The 19024-nt window shown below is 39.9% G+C and overlaps 1 protein-coding gene and 1 long non-coding RNA gene across 5 annotated transcripts in view; one reads left to right on the forward strand and one right to left on the reverse strand.

Moving 5' to 3' along the window:
• The window catches only part of LOC111255490 (uncharacterized), a 44972-nt gene that overhangs the window by 5495 nt on the left and 20453 nt on the right, over positions 1–19024 (reverse strand). The window lies entirely within an intron of this gene.
• Positions 1127–8637, forward strand: LOC111255489 (ganglioside GM2 activator-like). Of its 4 annotated transcripts, none has more exons than XM_022817502.2 (5): positions 1127–2715; positions 3746–3826; positions 5110–5220; positions 7460–7621; positions 7992–8637. In XM_022817502.2, the coding sequence occupies exons 1-5, from the start codon at positions 2482–2484 to the stop codon at positions 8187–8189; spliced, it is 786 nt and encodes a 261-aa protein (XP_022673237.1). In that variant the 5' UTR covers positions 1127–2481; the 3' UTR covers positions 8190–8637. The 4 variants fall into 4 exon arrangements, with proteins under 4 accessions (XP_022673237.1, XP_022673240.1, XP_022673238.1 ...); XM_022817505.2 differs by having other exon boundaries at positions 1293–2715; positions 3749–3826; XM_022817503.2 differs by having other exon boundaries at positions 1298–2715; positions 5113–5220.

The raw sequence follows: 19024 nt of genomic DNA on the forward strand, positions 1-19024 counted from the left end.
ATAATTAGTATCGGTTTCGCTAGCAATGACAAGCTCTAGTTATTCTCAGTTCCCATCACGACGTTGTTTGTACGTCCATAGTTCAATGTATAGCTAATAACAATTTCAATCGGTATTGACTATGAAATTAAATTAAATATTTTAGTTTTTCCATCCGACTGTATCTTTTCATCGCCAGTTGTTACCCTCCACGTAAATAGAGTAGAAGGTGCTGCATCCGGTACATTGAACAACGCATGTATTCGATTGATACAATTCAATTGGTGTTTTTCTTTTCACTGAAAACCTTTGCACAGAACGAAAGCTGCTCATAAGTAGTAGGCCTAGCAGGATCCAAATAGGACCTCCCAATCCAAATAGGATTTCCCGCAGTCGATCGACAATAAGCTGCGGCCACATTCCGCTTAAATACTAGACAAATAATGATGACGACATAATAAAAATGACGGTATTAACATAACGGACAGTGGTTCTAATAAGTCACAGTTTTGAGTCATTCGCCTCCTTAAGCGCTATACCCAACAACACAGTGGTCAGACCTCGTCACAGTTAGATACAGCGGTGGATTTATGGTAATAATAGCTGTTTAGAACAATAGAAATGACTATTTAAGTCAGTTGAACCCTTTAGATGAGCATTGAAAGATTTCACTGTATGAGTCAATGTATAGCTCCAAGAAAAAAGCGAGACCCAGGCGCGAAACAAGATCCGAACGTATGGAAAAATCAGTAGGTGACACTTTGGTCTCGTAAGTGAAACAATAGCTAGGTGATGGGTGTTCAACCTTTCCCTTTTAAGAACGCATATTATAGGCTAGCAATTGAACGCTAGATGTTTTCGGTAGTCGGGTTAACTCACAAGACTTGCTCTGATGAATATGGGCATAACAAACGACTACGAACTTACTGTACGGCCTACTGAAGGACGAGAGGACACGAAGCGGTCGGCAGTCTTCTGGTGTAATCTACTGGTCGTGTGGTGGATTGAAGTGTCAAATAATTGACACTGCAGCATCGTATTTCAGGTAATATTAAACATGTTATTGCAGTACAGGTTTCTGTCGAGTCAGATCCGTGCACGCCAGAGTGCCTGCACGTTGACAAACATAAAACATAAGGAAGTAAACAAATAAAAAGAAAAGACTGCATTTTTCTTTGCTAAAATGATCGCACAATCCCTACGACCTCAAACATGTTTAGCCTAAAGAGGTTCATTCATTTTCTATTATGGCTCAAATAGGAAATATTTATGTCACGTTGTCACGGTGCAAGTGCTGTTTGAATATTGCGAACGAACGCGTCTAACAATCACCTTGTTTTCACCTGTGGCCAAACCTTCGCAATCGAGTGAGATCTTCAAATTAATAATATTCATATTTGAACATCGTTAGCGCCATCAACAAAAAGCCACAAAAACTGTGTACATTGGCATACTCTTACTGGATATATACTCATGTATATAAAAGATCTAGCATATCCTATTTAGATAAAAAAAAGTGCATTGCTTCGGCGCTTTAAATTAAATATCGCTCAACAACTTCAATCTGAAGCCATATAGGTCCTACAAAAAAATTTAACGGTATCACTGACTTATGGCTTTTTTTTCTAAATACATCATATGTTTATTAGAGCGCATCCAAACAGAAGGCGATAAACGTCCGTTTGGTGATTGTTTGTGTTGGGAGTTGTGTGTGGAAGTTGCCTTTGCCCATATTCCTCCTCATAGCTTCAACGTGTTCTTCGGCGAATGCGCCCATAGCCGCAGCATGCTATAACAGATAGATGCCTGCTGGCGCATTTGTACTGAAATGATGACGGCCGACGAAAATTTGGGCGGGAAGTGCTTAGCGGACGCCGGATTGTCTACCCTCTCCGACGAAACGACGAAACCAATCGCACCGATTACGTCGACACAAACACACACACGTACGCATCCATGTCCTGTGTGTGATGAAGAGGGAGCAGTAGAAGAAGACGAAAGAACGACGAGGCAGGAAATGATCCACGAGGCATCCCGCACTTCCATATCCAGCCTGCAGCGGTTTCCATCACCGCCGCCGCCGCCGCCGCCGCCGCCGCCGCCGCCGCCACCGCCGCCGCTGCGGTCTAATGGTTGACTGGCCGCTGGCCGCAGTCGTAGCACCTGACATCTTTTTTTTGCTGGACGCAGTGCTATGCAACGGCGCGAATACGCTAGCTATTACCAAAGCAAAGCAAAGCAAATTGGAACGTATAGCACTTCAATAGCGCGTTAAGACAGTGTTTACAATTGGGGAAGCTGGACAGTCAACGGCCAGTTGTCCTAAAATAGCAAATACAGAGAAAAAAAAAAACGAAACACAATCTCCGTATAGGTGCCTAAGTGTCTCTTATTGGCCTTCCGTTGGCCACACGACGCTGCTGTGTATAGAGCTGTGTTTAAGAAAGTCCTTATGGACTAAAGATCGCGCACATTGGCCAACTGTAGGTCACTCCTGGAGATATGTCTGGGAGTCGTGCATATTGTGTTGTTGCCGTTATTTTGGCTCTCGTGGCGACACGCATTTATGCCGGCCCAAAAAAAGGCAATGTTTTACAAAAGGCCAGTCCAGCGGTGCCGGAATACCAAGAATTCTATCGTACTCTAGCAAACGTTACCCTTGACAGGTACATGGATCTCATCTCGATGCCGCAAGTTCCCAGTCGATATATAAACAATGAAGAAGACAATCCAAATGTAAGTCCATACCCGTTTGAAGTTAGCATTTTTAAAGTTACAAAGAACCTAGGTCAGCATAACGTGTTACTTGCCAGTTACTGAAAATCAGCGCAACCCTGGTCTCCCAGAAATTAGATAAACATTGTGGTTCCTGCCTCAGCCGGGTACTGTGACCAAACCTTTCTATAAGCTATTTACAATAAGGACAAATAAGATAGACGTCCAATTGCATATTAAACAAATGTTACCATGAAAGGCTTTGCTATAACAGGTGACAGTCACCCTAATCATGTGCTGAGTTGTAAGCGTTGGCATTTTTGCCACACGTGCTTTTACAAATCTGCGCACGTTGATCCGAAGCAGGCTGGTCTATTGGGTGAACTGAAGATTCAACTGATCATTAACAACGTGGTGGTACTGAGGCATATGGTATGCTTTTACTGTGTCTTACAGATTTGCAATCGCCTAAGCAAATTGATAATCATGATGTTTCACGCGGAGTACTAGAAAGCATACAGCCGTGGTAAAAATGCTACATTTTTTCATCAAAAAATAATTATCACCGCCTGTCATAGCTGATTAAGATCGACGGCGTCTGTAGCCGGCTAGCCGGTCACATGCGCGACAGTTTACTGTTTTAGTCAGGTTCCTGTCGCAGGATGGCAAGGTTGCCTGTAAGAATATCAATGTAACTTCGTACTGTCCCTCCTGACAAGGTTTTTTCTGCTGTCGGAGGCTATGACGAGCACAGCCTATTCATAGAGCGCTTTTCGGATGCAGAAGTCTCCTGCTATTCCCACAAACAAAATGCACGGCAATAGCTGTAATATTGCCTATTACAGGAAGAATCCTCTGACCGAAAACACAGATCTGAATGCTGCAAAGGAAATTTTTTATGAATCCTAGATAAATAATATTAATAGTGCTATTTATTGTGTCTAGCAGTTGTTCTGGATAATTCCGGTCGTTTTGCCTATCAAAGCGTTTCCTTCATTTCAAATGATAGACGCTTGTGTGTGCGTGCTAAAGCTGTTCTGCATTCTTTCAGAAGTGGGTCTTTGACGAAGAGGACGACGACTACATTCGTAGTTATCACGTGACCAGCTGCCCCTATGAACGGAACGCCATTGTGAGTAATCAATTCGTAGTGCCTTATTCGCCGGTTAGTGAACGGGAAAATCTACACTCACGAATTTCACAATAAAACTATTTAACATGATCGTGTAAAGCTTATTACAGTACGTTTTTGACACTGATCAAATGTCCCAAACGTTTTTAACACACAACGTAAGCCCAGTGAATTTTCTTAGTTTGCCCGTCGCACCTCATTCCGCGTTCAGCATCATTTCTTAAAGGTACGAATCATAATATATGATACCTTGCTTGTACTTGGCCGGTTCATCAATACCCTTTTTATAGGCTGAGAAGCTTGATCTGTCATCGGATTCGAATTACTGATGCTCGAGTAATTAATGAAAACATACCCCTAGTTGACTCAAAGTAAAAATACTATTTGAAGTTTCAAAAAACTCTTTTTTTTTTGTATTACTGCCCCAGGATATCTAGCACCGCCAACGACATATACTATACGACGCGACGAAGCATATAATTAAAGCTTTAAACTATATGGAACTGGAAATTGTAGTGACCGTATTATATTGATCGCTTAACTATCTGATGGAAGGGTGCAAACTATTTGCGTAGGTGGCAAATATATCGCAGTTGATATCTTGCATCGGACCCTGTTGATTTTTTGCCGAAATACGGCAAAAAATTAACAAGGTCCCCGCGCAAGTATGAGCCGAGAGACATTTATGTGGTTTCACAAGCTGGTAATAGAGTAGATATCAATACGTGATCACTCCATACTCTTGTCGCATAATAAAAACGTGCGGATAAAACCGGAAAGTATTTAGATATAATTCACGGCGCAGCTATTTGATGTCACTGACGATATATATATATATATATATATATACATTTTTTTTTCTGAATCATTTTGATACCTCTGATAATCGATCAAAATATTTAGAGAAATTCGCAGCAAACGCTGGGTAAGACTGGTTGCGAAAAAATCGATCATAGGCCAAAGTAAAACTTTCTGTACAAAACGTTTTTATCTATTGTTATGTTTCTTGAATAGTAGTATTTCTACCTAATTCTATGACACGTCATATAAAGATTTCCCTGGTTTCAACCCAAATGTACTTCGCCGATCACGTCATGACTATGTTACTTTAAAGAAAAAATAGAACAAGTATAATTTTTTTTATAAGTCTGTCTGATATAAAGGTTGCTTTCAGCTGGAGAATGGTTATCCACAAAAAGGCACTCCTATTTCACTCATGCTTCACAGATGTTTGACAAATTGATTGATAACTAACGGCAATGCAACGGATTCTATTATGAAAGCAGGTGAAGTACTCAAACCTACGAGTTCAGCCTGATCCCCTCATTTTCCCCGGAAGAATACGTATCACTTCGGACATTAACGTTCTCGAGGATATTACAGAGCCTATAACGGTAAGCACGTAACTTAGGCAACCGGATGTGGCCATAGAAATTTATATTGTTTTCATTTCTGTAAGAAACAGGCTCCAATCAGTTTACGAGCCCTGTGTGCTTCAGGTGCTCCGTTTTTAAACGAAAATTTTAGGTTTTCCATTATACGTATGCAATTAATGCTTCGATCTAATAAAGAAGCTCCAATGCCTATGCAGGTTTTTCTTATTTTTTATAGCCCAATAAAGTATGAAAACATTTGATGTTTTAGACGTAGTTCACGATCCGGATTTAAGATCGGACGTAGACATAGTGCGTTTTGTGCTAAAAGCCAGCCGTATAAAGCAATTCTTAATGGCAGTACCGATCGTAAAATTCGAAAGTTGATTTATCGCTGTTGATTAGTTTGAACGCTTTTAGAAGGCTAACTGTATAATAATCGGTTCGCTAAAATATAGATCTATTCCATATTGTATCTGATTAGTGCTAAACGGTACCGGGTTTTGACACTAGCTTTGACCTTCTTTAGAAAGGAAGCCAAAATCTTGACCCACCTAACGGATCTCTTTATTTCAAGCCGAAAGTGTTTATTTATTCTTTTCCATATCAGTATTTGTTTGAGTTTTTCGCCACGTCCGATCACAGCTGCTCCGGAATATATTGATCACAAAGCCTTCTGTATTCTCTGCAGCCCTGTCCACGTTCAGTTATATGAGTAGTAATTGAAATTTAAATATTTTCCCAGTGTATTTATTTTCAATTCTCCTTTTTTAATTAACAAAAACTATTTATTGTTTAACCCCCTGGCAGTATCAATACAGCACAGATTTTTCGAGGCTATGGAGCATTCCCAAAGTTTCTAAGCTTTTCAATATTACAAACATTTCAGCTTTATTTAAAAAATCTTCAAGATTTTAACTAAGTAAAGCATCAGTATTGCTTAAGCTGTAAGTAATGGCCAAAAAATTATGTAAAAAAAAAGCATCTTTTTAAAGATAGAACCGTACATAGACACAGCTGGCAAATTCATTGGGGTTGGGTCTTGTTATTGCATAGAAAGAGCAATTTTTTCAGTGGCTATTTGGAGTAATAGCAGCCATGGTCATATGAGCCAAAAATGCGAAAACAAATTGACTAACTAAAAAATGCATAGTTTAGTGTTGTATAAAAGTTTCAAATATTGTATCCAAAAATACGACATAAGAAATTAATGTGCGGAGACCTTGAAAATGGTAGCAACTATGTTTGATCCGCTTATATGCTCCCTCAAATGAGGCTGTCAGACCTCTATGTATATACTCACGGCGCTCGTCTGATTAAGATGGAGATTGAAGTACAACTACACACTTTTATGGTACAACTGCAAAAACTTAACTTGCCAGCAAATGTAGCATTGAAACTCAAGCAAACAATTAAAAAATACTCAAACTATACTTACCTAAATTTTATTGAAGTTAGGGCACAAGTAACGTTCTGTGGTTATCGAGTTCAGCCACAGCGGCTCACTGTTAATAACGCGTAATATAACACAGTTACTCCTGAACCACCCGTAAACGACCCTGGAGACCCATTCGTTTGGGCATGGTTAGCAGCCCAAGAGTGAGAGAGAGATAGAGAGAGAGAGAGAGAGAGAGACTTGATGCGACGACCTCCACACATTGAATTCATTCAACTGGACCATAACTATCACACAGACCCGCTGACGGCCTTGATCCAAGTAACTTTAAGGTAATATATATTAAAATGTAAGCTATAGCGTCACTACATGGAAAACTCTATTCAAGCTGCTACGTGACTTTCAGATGACAAACAGAACTCGATCTGGCAACAAGCTTTGCTTCAGACGAGATTCGTGAAGTCATTTTGCCCTGAATAGGTCTCTGCGAACATCGATGAACACATAGAAAAGAGCATATAAGTCGTACACTATGGATCCAAGGTGAACATCGTGAGCTTGTATAACTTAGAGTTTGCCAAATGTACATCTACAAACAAAGCAATCGTATATGCTTAAATGATCCCATCTGCGCAGATTTTATAGGTTGTTTGAACCAAATGGCATCTTGAAAAATTCTCTCTTTCCTATTGTTTTATTTCACGACGTTTTACTTCTTAAAAGAAAAAATCCGAAAGTCGAGCTGATTAAGTTGACGTTCTCACATTCAGACTAAATCTGTCTTTAACCATCTTTCGAGCAAGTCTCTTTAACCCGATTCACTTTTGTACACGCCATTCTCCTTTTATTCCTCTCTTTCGATAGGTCCACGTCCGCATGCGACGTCGTATGGTCTATTTTTGGATGGACCTCCCCTGCGTCGCTCAATACGGCTCATGTGTGTACGAGAACATCTGCGACTCAACCATCAAGTGTCCTGTATTCTACGAGCTACTCGGCCTGCCTTGCGGGTGCCCGATTAAAAAGGTTACATCGACTATCTAATGACCTAACATCTTTAACGTTCCCCCTGTTGCCCCTAATCTATTTAGATTTCGTAATGATATTACATTAGAACATACGTTCTTGCTATGTCATTCTGGGCAATCTCGGCAATTTTCGGCTTAGATGAGATAGGCCATGTTTTAAGCCGTCCCATCAGATAAGCAACACTCTTTAACACCTTTATGTTATACAAATTTCAGTGACTTCATTACTAGATACTAGTTGGTCAGCTTAAAAAAGGCACGTTTTGATGACCAGTAGGCCCACAATACAGCCTATCAGGATTTAGAGCCTTAGATTCACATATTCTCAAACGGCTTCTAAGTAGTTGTTCTCTGTTGTCCGCTTACAGGGTATCTATCGAACAGATAATAAGGCGTACGATGTTCCCGACGTCCTTCCGTCATGGCTAACTTCCGGCGATTATCAAGTCATCTTGAAAGCCTCGACCAACGGCCGACCACTTTTTTGCGTTAGGTTCAAATTGTCTGTGGAGGGCCCGGATGACCGCGATCGCCTCCTGAACTTCCTTTCTAAGAAACTTCGTTAAATCTCGACCAAAAGCTCCGTTAGTTACCTGAAAAGTGGTGTTCAGTGGTGGATTAAGTAACTGCTGAGGGGAGAAGTCCCATAATTTGAAAGCCGAAATGACAATCAGCATTTGCAGTAGGGTTTAAAACGGCATATTTCTGTTACTATTTTCATTAGGTTGCAATCGTGTTCATTAAATATAATGTTTTATACACCTGGAATTTTTAGAACTCAGAATTATGCTGCCAGATACGCGTGCGACAAGTATTTTTTTTATTAAATGGATTGAAGCTAACTTTAGGGTTAGCACGAAGTTTCTATTGCTCTAAAGGAAGGATATATCTAACGGAATAGTATCCGCGCTGCTCTCATGTAATAAATTAGATACCCGAATAAATTGTAGAATATAGAAATATTTATTTTAATTTTTAAATAAACAACTACCATACGAGATACGTATCTCTATATTTGGCATGTCGTTGATCTTTTTAGTACAGAATGTGATCTAATATAAAGCCTGACATAACTTAGTATCGGAATACCATTGTGCGTGTCATAACAGATATCTGTTAAGCTTTACATCTGGAAATTATGTTGCTCCAAGAGCAGCTAGTTGATAAAGCAATGCATATATTGTGTATTTGGCATAGTTACAAACAAGGTCCTAAGGTTAGTTAGAAACTTTCAAAACGATTATATAAAACCTCACACTTTAGTATACTTATTTATGTTATATAATATATATATATATATATATATAGTATTTGCAGTGGAACATTTCTGTACCGGCTATTACTAAAATTTAAGAATGAAACTTACTCTATCCCAACTAGGATTTCGGAAACGGTGAATTTTGCCTTATTATATGTTCAAGCCTAAATTAACCACGAATTACAAGCTTACCGAACACAGTTCGCCCTCTATGGGTACGGCGGACAGGTATTAAATAACGTTGGCTATGACAGACCACCAGTTCACAGTCGATAATGTAGACGAAACGAATCCTTGAAGATTCTATCTTCGAATGTTTCATTTCAATTTTTGGTAATGCGTTTAAATATTGTAAACATAGATATTTACAATGACCTTTATAGGGCATTTGTTCAGCTAACACTGTGGCAACGTACAGAGAAACTGGGTGGGGCACTTTGCGAATGAAGCTCCAAAAGATGAACACGATTTGGGAAAGGCTTAAGGGTCGTTCTAGTATAAGACGATGAAAAAAACTTGGGAACTTTCTAGGGGTCTGCCAAGAAGTGGGTCGCTCTATAGTAGTTCTGGACCAAACGTGCGTCTAAAGACTCAATTCCTTTCTATTTTGTTTTACGTACGACCGAAAGTCACCAGGACAGGGCCTACCTTATGTGGGCCGAATGAGGAGGGGCTTAGCCCCAACGGTTGGTTCCGCTGAGCCACTGCCCACAAACTCTTAATTCCAATTAATTTTCAATTTCAAAATTGAGCCGGGTCGTCACTGCCTAAAGCCTCAGTAAATTCATTAGCAGCTGTCGAAGTTTAAACAAAAAGTAGACTGATTTTAACGAAGTATTTTTCCAGAAAAAATCAAAGCTGAATTGCCATAGAAGACGAAAACCAACTTTGACTGTGACTTACTGGAAAAAAAGTTGCTATTAGCATCAAGTAGAAAAAAACAGGTAATATAATTTTAAGTTAATATGATTCCGAATATCCATAGATCAGATACAGTCTAGTTAGGACTTTAGTTCTATGGATCACAAAAAACATAGCATTGACTTATCAGTTTGATGTTTTGTCACCTTGGAAATCACCTTGTGACTTCCAACCTGAGCTAGGAATGATGCGTTCGAGGATTTAAGTGAAGAGTTCGAAGAAAGTAATACATTTATTATCTGCAACTGTTTTGAATGGAAATGTAGTCGTCCTTCACATTTCTAGGCGTACGTTCTGTTGTATCACTTACGTACCATCAACAAAAACCATCACTGAAATATCCTTTTATAGTCCTTTGCTAATGTTGTACACGCGGTGTGTAACGCCCGGTGAAAATACAACGTTTCGTTTTATTCCGCTCCGAACTGTATTTAAAGTATTTGGATTTTTCCCTGAAAGATGGCCGACTTGTACGCGATCGCTAAGTGCAATATATCCGCCGCTTTTACGAAGTCCACGAAAACGCCTTTAGGTAAGTTTCTCGGAGTAAGCAAATGCAATTTACTATCGCAGCCTGTGTATTTGTCGAATCCATTTTCAATCTATGGTATTATTTAGCTATAATCAAGTATGCGTTTGCCCACAATAGCAAAATCGTGGTATCGGATCTGAGTCTGTTGGGAAAAATAATAACAATACTGATCTTATAATACTAGGACCTATTTAGTAGAAATCGAAAAAACCCAATACGTATGCATCACAGCAGATACGACAATTATTTTGATCAAACTACTTTATCATGACATGCTTGCCTGTATAAACCGTGGAGACTGTCGTCGTTAGCAAGTTTTTTTTCGGTCACTTGATAAATTATAGCGCACCGAAAGTGCATCATACCCTGATTTCTACGTTTAAAGCAAGCTGCCTTCGACTTCTGTGTGGTCATCACAAAAGCTCCACCGCCCCGGCTTCACGAAGCGTTCAGTGGCAAAAATTCTCCGACCGTTGACTGACCTGTGGCATTCATCCTACCCTAAAAACACGTTATACATTTGCATTAGTCGATACAAATATACCAACAGTTCTGCTTTGAGTCTGGGATAGCGCTGGGAACCAGTCATCTGTCTAATGGAACGCCTGACGGCGATACCGGACGTAAGACTCGAAACGGAGGGATCGTGCCGCTTGATGTGATTCTTGGACGCGTAACCGTGTGATCGATCACTTTTTTGCTATGGACAAATTGGGATGAAGTACAGGGCTACCTCGTGATGAGTGAATGTTCTTTTGTCACGTCTTAATGCAAATAGTAGTAGTGAAAACTCAAGACCCTTTGCGTATCTCACTTGCGAACGTGTCTAGCGGCATATGGAAAAATAATTCGCAAACTCAATTCGTGATGATATCTATGAAACCGCTAACACGGCTTGATAGCAACTTTCGGACGAAAGGTTATCACGAGATACTTTCCAGAGCTCACAGACACATCGTTTAGTCTGATATAATTCCCGTATACGGAGCACATAAACCAACAGTTGTTTAATGACCAACAATTAAGCCTGCAGAACTCCCAAAGGCCGATCTTTATAGCCGAAGCAGCTACGGATGCTGAGTTGTTGTAGACATATTTTATAAAATAGGCCTATGGCCTGATTTAGTTATTCGGGTACGAATAATTCTTTCCAAAGCCTAATTCGAACCTGACCTGCAGGAATGGTAAGTGGCGACATGACCACTATGAAATCTTGCAGTTTACCTACGAAAACATGTACTTTGTTCACATACTTACACACGTTGGCCCATAGAGGATATTTGCTGATGGAAAAGCACAATAAACAAATACGAATTGTAACACGAAACTATTATTAATTGATACCCCGCCACCGAATGAGGTTTCGTATATTAGGCCGGGTATCTAGAATGACAATGGTTTGTAAAGTGTTCTGGGATGAAGGTTTGAGACGTCATCATCTATTTCTAACCTGCGTTTGTAAACTAAAAGATCACCCGAATTGCTTTCTCGAAAAGTAATCATACATCTATGAAAAACGTGCCTGACCATCATTCAAGTGAAATCGTTCGTGCCTCAATCAAAATCAGATATTTCAGACCAACCGAACAAGCAGCTCAAGACACCCCTATTTTACTGAATGAAATGCTCCTAAGAACTAATCGACGGACATCGAATGTGTATTGTATTTTGTAATATCATGAATATTAGAGGGCGGCTCTAGAGTCCTCTGCGTACCGATTCTCTGAATTCGTCCAGCATATATCGGTAACTCTGCTTCAATAACGGACGCTCCGGTCCGTCTGAGCTATAAGCACTTAACTCTATGTTTAGACATATAGTGCCCTAATTTGGTTATAATACACATAATACTAAATTACACGAAAATCGGAAATAACCACCTCTGGATTTTTCACGCTTTAGACGGCAATTTGAAGATATTGGACAATGTTAAATCAAAAAAGAGTTCGTGAACGCGAGGGATCTGAGCTGTTTAATAGAAAGGCTTCACGGCCAAGCAGATTCTGGCAATAAATACGTCAATCTGACACAAAGTATATTTACAATTACGCACAGCTACGCCTTATAATGGGCTTTGCTATAGTAGGCGTCCAAGGCGATGTGGGGGTGTCAACCTTAAATAACCTACCGAGTACCAGAAGAAAATAAACAGCGACGTTGAACAACCTGTTGTTTTCTTTACCGTAAGCAATATTCTATCATATAAGGATATATATATATGTGTGTGTGTGTGTGTGTGTGTGTGTGTGTGTGTGTAGTTCCGTTCCAACTTTGCAGACTTTGTTGTAGATTTCGCCAACTTTGCAATTAATTGATATTATCTCTTGATGCTTTCAAAAATTATGGTAAAAATAGCCTATTCAACGAACACAGAATACTTTTAAAAAGTCATCGGTAAACATTTTTTGCGTGGTAGTAATTAACGATAGTGTTGAGAACAATGATCGGTTTGGATTTGCCTAGATATTCTCTAGAGTGGGGACGGTTACTAGGTCCCAATATTTACATTAGTATTGGCGTTGATAAATCTACTCAACTTTTTTGCTAAGGATGAATGCAAGATCAAAGAGAATTTTATGCTCGTCATGGACGCACTGAAGATCGAGCACCTTCAAAATAGATCAAACTTCTACGATTGTATAGGAATGTTTCAAGCAAATAATGTCTTAGGGGGCCTTAGCTGAATTAGGCTGAATTTAGCTAGGTTTCACCCGCAATGAGTATCTTACAGTATCCGCTACCGGTTCGTCGAAACGAATCATTTTTATAGTTTATCTATTACACGTATCTTTTGGGTTAATTCGACTGGAAGAAAATCGTAGGGAATAATCGGTGGGAATGATCGATAAAGGACCGGTCAGAGCCAGCGACACTGTCGGTGCTGATCGTTTTCGAAAGCATGCAGTGGCTACCATATGTTATAGCAGTTTTGCCGCTTCAACCGCTCAGTGTGCTGAACCGTCACAGGGTGAGGCATACTGAACGGTCGCGGACGATGTAGCAACGAGAAGTCTCGCTGTTGGACTGAAGTCGATCGCAGACGAACTGTGTACGTTACATTCGCTAAGTCAAATGTAAACAATCATCAGTTCAAAGCTAGATTAATAGTAGAGCATCCACTACAGCCTGTGTTACCCACTGTTATTTCTCATTCATAATCCTAAACGTAGTTATCTTACCAACTGCAATAACGTTTACATTTACATTAGGCAATATAACTAAGGCCTATCAAGAAGATTGCTACTGTCACCTATTAACGTAACATCAAGGCGTGCCTAAATGCACGGACTGCTATTCGTAGCGTGCGTGTATTTAGGTAGCGCACCAGTTTGTCGCAGTGGTAGTAATTAACAATTAATTTCATAAGTTAATACTTTGACTTTACTTTAAGTATTAACTATTCACTTATGAGCATCTTTTACATCGCTTAGTTTAACTTACAACAAAACCTTTGCCCGTTTTTTTTTTCGAATAGTCCGAAAACTTAAAAAGCAAAGGGTAGAAGCTCGGTGCCGACGATCGTTCATTATTGAAGTTAAGTTAGTTAGCTCGAACGGTGTGAAAATTTGCCTAGAGCAAGGCCGTCAAGCGGAATAGAATTCACATCTGTCCTCTCTGATCTTTCCTACAATACAACAAACGGGAGATCCATTTGCCAAAAACGAACAGCTTCATGTTGAGCTGTCCAACTGGTTTAACTAGCATACCTTCATTACGACGTTTTCTTCTATCTTCAGATAACAGTCGTGTAGTCTCGATCATAGTTGTGAGTCGAATTTAACAAACGGCTGGAAAATCCTCATGGAATCAGCTGAACAGCAGTCATACGTGTTCTGCTAGTTTAAAGAAGACGCCATGGGCAGGCACATTAGGGCCTGGCGTTTCGAACTTCAACATCATACGAATACTTGAATCGTCTTCAGTTCTCCGCGCGTTCCGATCGTAGCCATCGTTTCACAACGCACGGCTAATGATCCTGTGGAACTGCTTATAAATGTTAAACGCCTTAGCCTGCATGGCGCTAACACACACACACACACATAACTCTTATATAATATTTTGGCCTCTCTACTTGTCTTTCGCTATATTTTTTATTGCCAGCTACACACGACCCTGTCAAACAACAAAAAAAGGGGTGGAATTACGCAAATGCTCAGATCCACTTCTGTTGACGTAATTAATAAAAGTAGCATTTTTATAATAGCACTTTTAATATTAAAACTAATTTAGCTGCTGCACTTGATTTTCCTTTTTACATGGTTACATTATTACATGGTGCGCTACGCCTGATCGGCACTGACCCAATCACTGCTCGTCTATTGCCACCCATAGACTGAACTGCTGTTGTTTTCCTTTAAATAAAAGATGCTTTTGTTCTTATAAATAAGAAGTAGATTGATTTAATATAAATGTTCCTAATCAATCACACTAGCCACGAAGGGATATTAGTTCATTTGCTTTAAAACGCGAGTGTGCCTGTGCAGGCCTTCACTAACTAGTCGAAACCAGAAGACGCCAAAATCGAATTTCCGTTGAGTCTAATAGTCCAGATTGTGAACTAATGAGAGCATCTCACCCACATAGACACTATAATAACATGCATTACATTGGTCAGAAATCAGATCAGAGACACATCAGCTACCGTACCACAACGAAATCCCCTAAAGTTGTACACAAACTGCCGCAACTAAGATCCTTTCTGTTATATTGCATTTTCTAAAAGGGCTTATTACCTCACGCTCAAGCCATATTCCCTCATTTCCCTAATAGGATTTGAAACCCATCTCCAATGGCCATCTGTTTACGCATGTCTGTCCAGTAATGTCACTCGTGCGTTGGAGACGATATTGAGAGTATCTGTGCCACTGCACAGCATCTCGAACATTGCGATTCGTTCTCCAGCCGAATGAATCAGCCCGCGTACAAAACACTCCGTTGCCGTCATCGGTACTGGCTATCAAAGCTTAGATGTGTCAGATATACTGATTTAGCCTTTAATCAAGATTTAATCTTTTTCAACCAAAATAGAAGAAGTCGTCGTTGAGTTACTTCGAAGCTAAATTTACTAATGAGGCGAAAACAGCTCCCGATGGTCCGCTCCCGAGGTCATACAAAAGCTCATTGGCAAGAAATGTTGCTTAAAAAAAAAAAGTATCAAATAAAAAAAATCTATTTAACCGGCCTCGTTGCTAAAAAGCACGTGGTGGTCTGTTTAGGGGTTGGGTTACAAAAGAATGGTTCTTCGTAGTGCATTGAAAATGGTGCTAAGCGACCAAAGCTAAATGAGCTAAAGCGAAGAAGATATATAAATAACAATTATATACAGTCGAAAATTGGAATCCTGTTTTCTAGCTTGAAGATTTGAACGTAGCGATGTCTTCAGCATAGCTCTGCGCGCCACAATGAAGTGCTTGACCGACGCGCATTATCTGACAACTTTATGTTCAGCGAACTATGGAGGATAACCAAGAGGCGTATACTCTATACGAAGTGAGGCAAGACCTGGGTCTGGTCATACAAACTGTGCAACACTGGATAAAAGTCCGAAGTCAATCCGCGGATCAGTCAACCGTGGATAGATCGTCCATAGGAGCTGAGCAGATTATCATCGAAAGGCCAATGACTTGTAGCAGAGACTGCGAGAGAGAATCGTCTCGCTTTGCCTAAAGCAAACTGAAGTCAAGCGCCTTTTCGAAGGTGAGGTAGATCCGATTTTGAAAGACAGCACCATTTGTTAAATGTGTAATACATTCAGAGACCATGCGTATAGCAACTGAATTACAGGATCGAATTATCTCTAGCAACTGTGTGAAACTTAAATAATTAAGTAGTTAACTTTCATGTAGGCCTTCCCCTACGGCTTCTTTAAATGACCAATTCACCTTGTAGTGTTAATCGAGTGTAACGGACGAATTTTTAGAGAAGCATGAATGAATACATGCTTCATCGCACGCACAGTAACGTAAGATAGATAAGCGTGTTAAGATGAGGTCACTTAATTGGCACAACAACGTAATCACGACCGGCATCATCCCGCAGGTAAAATCCAACCGTTTCATCGTTCATAACAAGCGTTTCCTATATTATTTACCAGAAATGGTCCGTTGTGAAGTATCCAATTTGCAATAACGATAAACGTTACTGTCTAAAAGCTGGACCGGTGAGTCCTTTGCCAGAAGCGCAATTTCTGCCGTTGTCCGCTTTGTCATAGCAAAAAACCATTCACCCTATGTAAGCATCACGCACACATCTGACCCAGTCGACACGTGCCGTAATAATAAGCGTATATATATATAGCTAGACCAACGACTGAAGCTAACGTATCAGTTCATTTATTTCCTTATTTTGAGATAATTGCACCCAGCTCGGCCATGTTATTGTACTAAAAATAGCATTTATATTTCATCCATGTGAAAATAATGACCAAAAAGGCGAGTATCTGCTGCAGCAACAGAAGCAGCAGTGGGCTTCCTATCGTTCGAACATTAATTATAATACTCTTGAAACGCGTGGTGTCACCGAATTTATATGACTGCCGTAATACTTACGTTAAAGGTGTGCGTATGGTTAGGGGACCTTGGAATATAGCCCAATTAAAACAACCAAACATTTTTCATTATTCTATTTTGGATTTGGCCAAAATATAAAATCAGTTATCAACTATCAATAGAAAGCAGTTTAAGATAGCATAAAAACAAAACGTACGTTGTGTTTATTGCGGCCCGTAGTGTGTTCAACTGAGCTATTGCTCGATGGTTCGAAGACCCTCGTAGATAAACGATATATTTTAATTAAACTTTTTGCTCATTTCTACGATACAACAAATGACCTCCTTTGTCTGGGTAAATTCCGGTTATCTTCTGCAACTTATCGACCTACTGCTCCCCGCTCGAATGCCTTGAAAGCGTTGTACTTACAAGCGACTTTTACGGACGGACACCGCGTAAGAAATTTTTCCTAAACCTTCAATTCGTCTCCTTAGACGTGAAGTCCTTTCGGCTCTTCCTGCTGGGGCTGTCAACATTTAAGGTTTCACTGCTTCAATATAGGTCCTTTTTAAATCTTATTTGGCATGAATAAGAACGACGATGATTCTTGACTATTTCAGTAAACAAGTAATAAACTCGAACAAACCCGGCTCGATGAGTGCTTTAGCAACAATGCGTCACTGTTAGTTGCTATTTAATCGTATATACTTGCATGTCGCGGGCTTAAAGCATGACGTGAGTATAAGAACGACGCAAAAAACACGAAATTTCGCGCCTTTCGTTTTACATTCAATTTCAAAACAGGTGGCCAAATACTGTCTGTTATGCTGGTCTGGCAAAACACCTATTTTTCCCAGTCCACCATTTTCCCTGAGTGCATAGCTGAGGACTAAACTATTGTTACTACTTCAGATACTGTTTATATAAAATACTGCGATGTTTGTTCCCTCGGTCATTTTGCGCTGAACACTAGTTACTAATGTTAAATGTCCCTCATAAACATGTCAGCTTGTCCTCATTATTTCTATATACATTAGATTAGAAAAATCAGTCTACGTCTGTTGCCCCCAATCGTTTCCTTGTTTTAAGCTGATTCTTTGCGGGTCGTTCGCGCAGGTCATCCTAGACAAAAGTGCGCGTTAAATGTAGCCGATATATTCGCTCGATGGAATTGCTTTTTCCATAGAGCATAATGGTGACCTCGATACCCGATTTGTTGGCAATATGCTTGATAACCGCTGCGAACGGGCTATACAGGAACCTGTTTGGTCTTCTACAAAATGCCCAACTTATTTTTCACTTTTTATGATTCGGTGGTAAATCAATTGCGATTGTAGCTAAATAGCCCGGGATGAATTCTATACGTAATGTCGAAAGGTAGAAATGGGGCCCACCAAAAAGCCGTTATGTGCTTGTCAAAGGAAACCTTTTGTAGAGGAAAACGAGGTGCAACATGATGAGGTTACTCAAGCAAGTCAATAGGTTGACTAAATTAGGAAGACAGAATTATTGCGACGGGACAGCTGTAACGAGATAACGGAATTAATGCTGCAGGATCTTAGATGAATCGGAACCGTGAAGATCTGCTATCTAGCTATACTTTACGCTAGACTGGATGCAATGGGAATTCATTAGTTCCTATTAGGATAGCCTAATGAAATGAACTATTAAATGGCACCGGGTTAAAGAGAAAGGCAATGGGTATGTGTACAACAAAAGTAGTGACACTGCCATTTTACACAAGGACGCCTTAACAACTTAACTTTTCCGGTAGATAAAGCACAATTATCAAGTATTCCTTGATAATGTTTTATATAAACGAGCACGACCAATGTTTGCTAACGAAAGCACTGTAAGACACACCACAGTCTGTTGCAAATCTGGCCAGAAGTTTACGTGTGATCGACAATTGTGTCTAGTTTACGTTGCTCGCTGAGACTATGACACCACAAGTATACGTATCTCAAGCTGCTACATATAACAATCTTTATACACCCATACTGTGAGCGACTGGAAATATTGTGATTTCCTATAGGTTGCTATGGCTCGTTTGTTACCGAATGTACGTGTGGCAATTTTGTAAACTATGACAAACCCCCAGATATCCATGGGACATTTCGCTATGCTTTGTTGCCCTGTAGATTAAATAAATGCAACAACGGAACAATAACGTATCCCACACGTTCTATGTAAAAAGCGTTC

This window comes from Varroa destructor, unplaced genomic scaffold (genome assembly GCF_002443255.2).
Source record: "Varroa destructor unplaced genomic scaffold, Vdes_3.0 BEIS01000001.1, whole genome shotgun sequence".
In the NCBI taxonomy this organism is placed as follows: Eukaryota; Metazoa; Arthropoda; class Arachnida; order Mesostigmata; family Varroidae; genus Varroa; species Varroa destructor.